The 9043-nt window shown below is 40.0% G+C and overlaps 1 protein-coding gene across 1 annotated transcript; it reads left to right on the top strand.

Moving 5' to 3' along the window:
- The first annotated feature begins 202 nt into the window (after positions 1-202).
- Positions 203-7701, top strand: TMEM52B (transmembrane protein 52B). The gene is made up of 5 exons (XM_068972130.1): positions 203-256; positions 2500-2543; positions 4917-4955; positions 5516-5682; positions 7457-7701. Exons 1-5 carry the CDS (start codon positions 203-205, stop codon positions 7699-7701), a joined length of 549 nt encoding a protein of 182 aa, XP_068828231.1.
- Positions 7702-9043: the final 1342 nt, after the last annotated feature.

Here is a 9043-nt window from a genome sequence, read left to right as displayed (position 1 = left end):
AAAGGGGAGAGAAAAATTATAGAAAATAACAACTACAGAGAGTGAGAGGAGAGAAAGAGACAGAGGAGGAAAAACCAGCTTATTGCTGAGAGAAGTTCTCTCCTTTAAGTCCTCTAGGTCAAAAAGTCAGACATGGCCCGGAGCACAGAAGGGAGAAGCCGGATGCCCAGTGCTTGATCTGGAGAAGTAAGAGTCCAGCCAGATGAGACTGCAGTTCCCAGCCCTGATGGCCTCTGCCCTGGTGTATTTCATCCAGGTGAGTCGTGAAAATGCAGGAATGAGACTTTTGTTTGTTTCTCAGATAAAGCCAACTTTCAGAAAACCTAGGGGGGAAATGAATGAGGAGGAAAGACATATACTTTGGAACCAAAGGGGTGGTAGGGAAAAAGAATTAACTGGAATGTTCCCTTAGTGACCTGTGACGAATGACATTAATGAAAAGAAGGACATATATACAAGTAGGATATCGAAGGCAATTTAGAAGTGTCTGTTATGTATATTTCTCTCTTTTAGCATCTTACTAGCCCTCAAAATCTCAAGTAGATTATTGAGACTTTCCTGGTGGTCCAGGGGTTAGGACACCATGTTTCCACTGCAGGGGGCAAGGTTCAATCCCTAGTGGGGGAATTAAGGTCCAACAAGTAAGCCACTCATGTGGCCAAAAAAAGAAAAAATGTTCTCAAGTAAATTATTAAAACTAAGGACATAATTCTCCTAAATGGTATGTCCCACATCAGCCTTAATACCACTCTAGCAGTTTAGGTGCCTCCCGGTCAGAGATAAGAGAAAGAAAACTCTTTGAAAGTAATTTGGACCTTTTATTTCTCTCCATTGAGAAGCAGGAGATTCTAAGTAACTCAGTTGAGAAAGGGTCATTGGACTGAGGGATTCCAGACCATTGTCAGAGAGAAGTTTATTCAGTTATGAAATCTACTAAGAAGAAAAGCAAATGATGAAATGGGTTGGTTTCCAATTTCTGTATAGCTCCTAACAGGAAGGTTGCTGTCTATTTGCTTCCTCTATACCAGTTAATTGAGTGCCTGAAACCATATCTTTTTCTTGTATTTTCTTTTTGCTTCCTCTTCTCTTCTGTCCTTCCCTTCCAAATTTCTTTTCTCATTTCTTCTTTTTTTGCAACACGCTTGAAAAGGGATGTTTTATCTACTAACCACCTTAGGCTTTTTTATTTTTATTTTCCTTTAGTAAAGAAAGCAAAACAAAGTCCCGTGGATGGGTGGAGGAAACCCATACTTTGTCATCTTTAGTGAAACCAGGGGTTTCTCAAGTGTTTTTTGCAAAAGTCAGCTGTTAGTCCTTTTACAAGTCCTTTTGACCCGATGTCATGAGTCTGCTTGTCCCTTGCTCCCAATTCTCAATAAGTACAAATTTCCATCTCCTTAGAGAAATTTTGTGGCATTTATTGTTGATTTCCTGTAATATCAAATCATCCAAGTTACTGGAAGAGTGAAACAGTTTTTAGAACAAAAATTTACCTAGAGAGTCTTAGAAGGAGAAAGTGAACTGAAACATACCTAGAAGAGGCAGTGGAAGATTTCTTTCCTGGGAGGAGGAGGGATCTGGCAGCAATGTCAAGGAGTTAGGGCAGATCTGTCTCTGGTTCTAGTAATTCATTCAACATGAACATATGATAGAATCTGGTTTGGAATTCTGGCCAAATCTATAGGTATGTGCAGTTGTCATGTCACTTAAATTTCTATGCCTTAGACCCTTAACATTTCAAAGTAAAGTACCCACTGGCATGGTTATTGTGCTGAAATGTTATGAAATCTTAAAAATTCTTAGCAATCTGGCTGGCACAGAGCAGCTGTTCAATAAATAGTTCTTCCACTCCGTTCCCTCCTCTTTCTCTTGTATGGTGAGTTTTTGCTTTTGTTTTAATATTTGCCCTCTGAACAAGCAGAATGACATATCTAGCTTAATCTTAAGTCATGTTTTCAAAATGCTTTACTCAGATTGTAAATAGTACTGCACAGAATTAAATACAGAATCACCAACACTAAGGCACTGAGTTGCTTTTTTTTTAACTTTTAATTTTAGATTGAAGTATTGCCAGTGAGTTACTGATGTACAGAGGAAATTAAAAAAGAGCACTGGGGTTGAATTCAACTTGTAAATGAGAGAGAATTTGAAGGATCTGTCTGGGGGACAGATGAGAAAGTTTCTAAGATGAACAAATTGGTGTAAACACTGCATCTCATTCACAAAGTCAGGGATGCTCCCTCACCACCACAAAAAAAAAGAAGAACCAGATCAGAGTAGACATTTGCTCTTGCAGGTTTTCCCACTTTGAATTTAATAAAGATCAGGCATAGGAGAGATGAAAACAGTCCTAACCACGATTGACCCTATGACCTTTTCCTTGTATTTGCTTCACTCTCACCCACTAACCTGATGGCAGAGTCATAAGGGTGACACATAGGCTGCTGAGCAGAGCAAATGAGACCATTTCCCTGTCTGAGATTATTTCCCTTCCTACAGCTTCCTCGGGCAAGATGTGAGGAGAACTGTGTCAGTCCTGAACAGTAAGTATCTGACAATGCTCAGTGGAAGGAAGGCGAGACAGACAAAAACATCAGCACCCCAAACAGGGTCAAATGTCATGAGATAGCTGTGATTTCCCTAATTCTACTTAAATGGGCCTCCACCCACTAATCTCACAGACGGGTTCTCCAAAAACAAACAAGCATTCCTGTCATCCTAAACACTCAAAATAATACTGCTGACAGCACTTTTTTCCAAGGCCAATCTTCCTATCAAAACTTAATCTCAGTTTATACAGTCACGGAGATTTGTGAAAGATTTTCTTTCCCATGCTTCTCAGTGACTCACTGGGACAGACAGAATTCACTAGACTCAGACAGATAAACTTGGGTCATTGCCAGAGTAGAACCACTATTTCAGATATGCAGAACATTTCCTATTTTTTAGGGCACATTAATATTTATTGGACTTTCCTGGTGGCTCAGCAGTGAAGAATCCGCCTGCCAACACAGAAGATGCAAGAGACGTGCAAGTTCAACCCCTGAGCCAGGAAGATCCCCTGGAGAAGGAAATGGCAGCCCACTCCAGTATTCTTGCCTGGGAAATCCCACAGACAGAGGAGCCTGGTGGGCTACAGTCCATGCGGTGTCAACAGAGTCAGACAAAACTTAGAGACTAAACAACAACCACAGTGACAACAACATTTATTGCAGGTGTCACTTAGCTCTCACTTTGAGGTGGTTATCCCTCCATCTAAATCTGTTACAATTAATGGTCTCATGTAGACACAGGACACCAAGATAAAAAAGGGAAGAGATTCACTCCTCTTGGAGGTAAACTGTTTTAAGGAAGCAGGGACAATTTGAATAAAAGACTTACTTAGGGTGAAGAAAAATACATATTTAGCCATGGAAAGAGTTTCCCAACAGCCAAGTCTGTTAAACCCAGGAGGAATGGCAATGGCCTTCATTACTTGTCACATGCTCTTTGAGGTTTTACACACCTACCGCTGCAGGAGGGCTACTTTTAATAGAATCAGAATCATAACACTGTAGAAGTGGAAGGGGCTTTGAATGAATGAGAAATATGAGGACACTTAGAGACACTGTTCATTGATGAAACAAACTGCATGGTCTACAACTGTGCAGAGAGGATAGAGAAGCAGATTGCAATAGATTTCAACAGATCACTGTATCAGAAAGGATTATTAAATGCATTAATAATTATCTTCAGTAACAAATGTTTTCCTTCCGACCCTCCTCTTCCCACTTACAAACTTATCCCACTTCTTGTCCCACGCAATCCATATTTTCTTCATCCTGTAGAGAAAATTGATAATTACTATAGTTCATTCAGAGTATTTAATTAGCTTTCATCATGATGGAATTGGTTTTTACATTTTTCCCCCCCCTTTCTTATTTGGCCTCAGTGGATATGCTTATCAGTTTTGATCCTGGATGTGAAAATTTAAAGCCCTTTTTATAGTGGGCGTTTTTATGGTTTTATTGTGACCCTCCTTTTTATTTTTTTCCCCTTTGTTTCTGCTTTTTATTTTTTATCAAAATATAGTTGATATATAATATTGTGTTAGTTTCTATGGTACAGCAAAAGGGTTAAGTTTTATATATATATATTCTTTTTCATATTCTTTTCCATTATAGATTATTACAGGTCATTGAATATAGTTCCCTGTACTATATAGTAGGACTCTATTATTTATCTATATGGTCCCCCATTTGCAACTGCTTGTAAAACAAATTATAAATGTTCATGCTTATAATTGAAATATTCTTTATGTTCAAGCTATTGACTTCAAATATATACAAACCTTAACTGTCACATTCATTTTTACTCTTTGTAAGCTTACTCTGCAAATTCTTGATAATCGTCATCAAAACTGTTTACAATGATTGTGGTTACATGTTCCATTAACATTACTTTAATGATAACTAGTTTAGTCTGTCTTATAGTGATTTACATGATGGTATAAACCACTTCTGGGCTTCCCAGGTGGCACTAGTGGTAAAGAACCTGCCTGCCAAAGCAGGAGATGTAAGAGACTCAGGTTCGATCCCTGGTTCAGGAAGATCCCCTGGGGGAGGGCATGGCAACCCACTTCAGTGTTCTTGCTTGCAGAATCCCATGGACAGAGGAGCCTGGCAGGCTACAGTCCATAGGGTTGCAAAAAAGTCAGACACAACTGAAGCAATAGCATGCGCGCGTGAATAAACCACTACTAAAGGCATCCCATTTCATGATTGATTTAGCTGGTTACATTGAAGTTAACATAACCTGTAATGCTTTGATTATAAAGGTATCATACATTTTTGTAACTCATATTTCTGATTCTGAAAGTATAACAGGTATTGATTATATTTTTATTGCAAAATAAAATTATTATTCTTTCTCCATAGCTGCCTGACCACAGACTGGGTACATCTCTGGTATATATGGTAAGTTTCAGCTATGTTACCCAAAAAGACATTTAAAAGGAAGCTTTTCTCAGGGGTATTACTTTTTAAGGTTTTTTTTTTTTTTTTCATTTTTAAATATATTGACAACAGAATGGAAAAAATCTGAGATATCGAGCCGACTTACCTAACATCTCACAGAGTAAAGCCTCTTTTCCTCATCACTAACCTATGTGACAATATAGCAGGATTTCCTATTTCAATACCATCTCCTGGGCCAACATCAACAGATTGTTGTGTATTTTCTCAGGGTCAACTCTAGAAATAGCCACAGAAAGGAGACTGCTTCAGTAAAAATCTGCGCCTCCAAAACGCATTTAAATGTCTCATGAACTGTTCAAGTGAACTGACAGTCTTGCTGACAAAATAAGGAAGTGTATATATGACAGGAAAGCCTGGGAACTGAAATCTTAAAAGCATTCTAAAAAATACTCAAGCAAGAATTAAAATGCAGACGTTGAAGGCTGACTATGCAAACTGGTTTAAAAAACAAAGCAAAACAAGGAGCACAGAGCTCTCACTACTCCGTGGGGCCCTTGCAGGTTGCTGGTGGGCATCGGGGCACTGCTTCTCCTGTGCGGCCTGACTTCTGTGTGCTTCCGCTGCTGTCTGGGTCGCCAGCAAAATGGGGGAGAGGAGGGCCGGGCACCCTATGAAGTGACGGTCATCGCTTTTGACCATGACAGCACTCTCCAGAGCACGGTCACTTGTGAGTATACGGACGTGTAACACGGGAAGTGAAGCCAGGTTTAAAAGAACACCTAGTGCGAAGGTGTAAAAACATTGATCAAAGTGTTAGATTTATTTACTTACTCACGTATTATTTTTGCTTGCGCTGGGTCTTCGTTGCTGCCTACGGGCTTTCTCTAGTTGCCCCGGGGAAGGGGCTGCTTTCTGGTTTCGGTGGGAGGGCTTCGCACCGGGATGGCTTCTCTGGTTGGGGAGCACGGGCTCTAGAGCAAGTAGGATTCAGCAGTTGTGATACAGGGCTTTAGTTGCCCCGTGACATGTGAAATCTTCGGGGACCAGGAATGGAACCCTTGTTCCCTGCATTGTCAGGTTGATTCTTTTCCATTGTACCAAGAAATAAAAAGTCACTCAATTGTATCTGACTCTTTGTGATCCCATGGACTATACAGTCCATGGAATTCTCCAGGCAAGAATACTGGCGTGGGTAACCTTTCCCTTCTCCAGGGGATCTTCCCAACCCAGGGATCAAACCCAAGTCTTCCGCATTGCAGGTGGATTCTTTACCAGCTGAGCCACCAGGAAAGCCCACTGTACCAAGAGGGAATAGTATTAAAGAGTCTAAATCTTGGGGCAGCTTTAATTTCCAGATGCCTGATGGTGTGGTGACCTTGCCTCTCACGGATGCTGTACTTTTGGTCTGATGATGGAATGAAGGAAGAAATGAAATGTTAGAGATGATATTGGAAATGTCTTATAGGAAAAATTTCCAAGTTTATAAACAATTACTTTGATAAAACCATTTTAAGCACTGCACATATCCCTGTTTTGAAAACATCTTAGATTTTGTGAAAACCAAACTTCTATTTTCTCTTAACTATACTATATTTTTTATCTTTAGAAAAATTAGTCATGACATGCTTTCAATTCTTTATTCACCAGGTCTTACTCTGTTAAATATTAGGCCCAACACTTGATAGTTATAAGACACTTTCCTTTATTTCCCTCTGTTCTCTTCTTTGGATTATATTCTTTACTAATATTGGAGAGTGACCTACTGGGCAGAACAGCAGGTGGCAATATTCTGTGATATTTATTTTGAAAAAAAGAGAGCTCTATAGCATATTGTTTGCCTTTTCCTGCTTCTTTTCTCGCTGTCAGTCCACAGGGAAACATGAATAGGCAAAAACAATTACTTCTAAGGGATCTGCAACTTCAGTGGGTTGGCATAAAGGGTTTTAAACTCGTAAAGGGGAAAGAAAGGGGTTATGAGATGTGAGGACACATTTTAGATTATTTGAGAAAGCAAAGAGGGAAGTTGGTTTCTACACAAGCTTCACAGGACTTTTATAACATCTGTTGCCAAGAGTGACGATGAGTTTTGACACTTGTTTAAAATGAAGGGGGATTGGGCTTCCCTGGGGATTCAGTGGTAAAGAATCTGCCTGCCAATGCAGGAGGCACGGCTTCAGTTCCTGGTCCAGGAAGATCCTACATGCTGTGGGACGACTAATCCCGTCCTCCTCAGCTACTGAGCCTGTGCTCTGAAATAAGCGAATCCACCGCAATGAGAAACCCACGCACCAACTAGAGAGTAGCCCTTCTTCACCACAGCTGGAGAAAACCTGTGGGCAACAATAAAGACCCAGTGCAGCCAATGAGTAAATGAAGAAAAGGGACAGAGGCTAGACACCGTTTTCATAAAATAATAGAAATCAAGGGGAACTGCATGTGCTGTAAGTCTCTGGTTTCTGAAGATGCTACATGCACCTGAACTCCGGTTCTTTCCTGCCTAGCCCTGCAGTCAGTGTTTGGCCCTGCGGCTCGAAGGATCCTGGCTGTGGCTCACTCCCCCAGCTCCCTGGGCCAGCTGCCCTCCTCCCTGGACACCCTCCCAGGGTATGAGGAAGCACTTCGCATGACTCGCTTCACTGTTTCAAGGTGCGGGCAGAAGGCACCTGATCTACCATCAGTGCCAGAAGAAAAGCAGCTGCCCCCGATGGAGAAAAAGTCTCCTGGAGTACAACACTCTTCTAATTGATAGAGACCTTTTTTTTTTTTTTTTTACCATTATATTTTATTTAGCTGTAACAAATCAAATTACTAAAACTTTTGTTTATGTTAAATTTGAGATAAGCCTATAGACCCAGCAAGAGAAATGTAATTATAAACAGACATGGCCACTAGTTGTTAGTAGTAACAGTTACTATATTACACATATTTTTTTTCTTGTAATATGTTAAACATTCCTTCTTTGGTTCCTGCTTGCAACACAATTTAAAATTAGCACACTAAAATAATTTACATTTATAAGTGATTCACATTACATTTATAAGTGATTTATAGGGAAAACATTACATTTATAAGTGGTTTAAATTCTCTGTAATTTAATGTCTCATCTGCTGAAGTATAGTAGTCATAGCTTAGAAGTTCCTTTTTATTTTGAATTGTAGGATAATTGCTTTATAATGTTGTGTTGGTTTCTGCTGTACAACTACATGAATCAGCCATATATATATATATATATTTATCCCCTACTTCTTGAACATCTCTCCCACCCCCCAAAATCTGGTTTTATTAATGGAGTGGAGGTGTCCTCAGGGTTGGTAGATATTCACAGACAAATGGAAAATTTTTTCCTAACTTTCAGAAGGGTTAGGATGGCATCTAAACATCATTCTGTGGGAAAGATAGATTCTAACTCTTCATTTCCAGATGCATCTATTTTCTGCTATGGGATGCTCTTGTTGAGAACTCTTCTTTATCCAGTAGTAAAAAAATTTGCAATTAACCTGAAGTGATGCTGACTACTGCTGAATAGGAAAGCACCAGAGACACCTTGGATTCCTTCACCTATCCAGTTCCTTTCCCCAGAGGACGCTGCAAGTTTCCCTAGCAGCAAAAAGGTGTGTACACTTGTGGAGAAAGACACTCGTATAGGCACAGCCAGAGCTGTTAATGCACTGAATTCACACACCCTTCCTCTCATGAGAACATTCACTTTTATGCTAAATGACAGTGATAATTTGAGACATCATGTAATACCTCACTGGACATTCAAAATCCAAGGGTGGGATTGCAGGCATGGGCTAAGAAGGCACAGTAAAGTACTGAAGTGCAAATATCAAGGTCCTTCTTTCATTCTTCTACCCATGAACAGTATGGGAAACTGAATAGAATGCAGTAACAGTTCCATTCATTTTTTAGTTCCTCTGCCCTGCCAATACATGCATGCACATGGAGGCATGCACACATATGCACATGCATGCTTTTGTAACTCTAACAGAATAGCATTGTTTTGCCTCTTTCCTCGTTCCTGCTTTGACTGCTTGCAAGTCCTATCTCTATAGTGACAACACTTGCTTCTAGTGGTGACCTTCACT

The sequence above is a fragment of the Capricornis sumatraensis genome, chromosome 4, assembly GCF_032405125.1.
Source record: "Capricornis sumatraensis isolate serow.1 chromosome 4, serow.2, whole genome shotgun sequence".
In the NCBI taxonomy this organism is placed as follows: Eukaryota; Metazoa; Chordata; class Mammalia; order Artiodactyla; family Bovidae; genus Capricornis; species Capricornis sumatraensis.
This window is presented reverse-complemented; position numbering and strand designations above follow the sequence as displayed.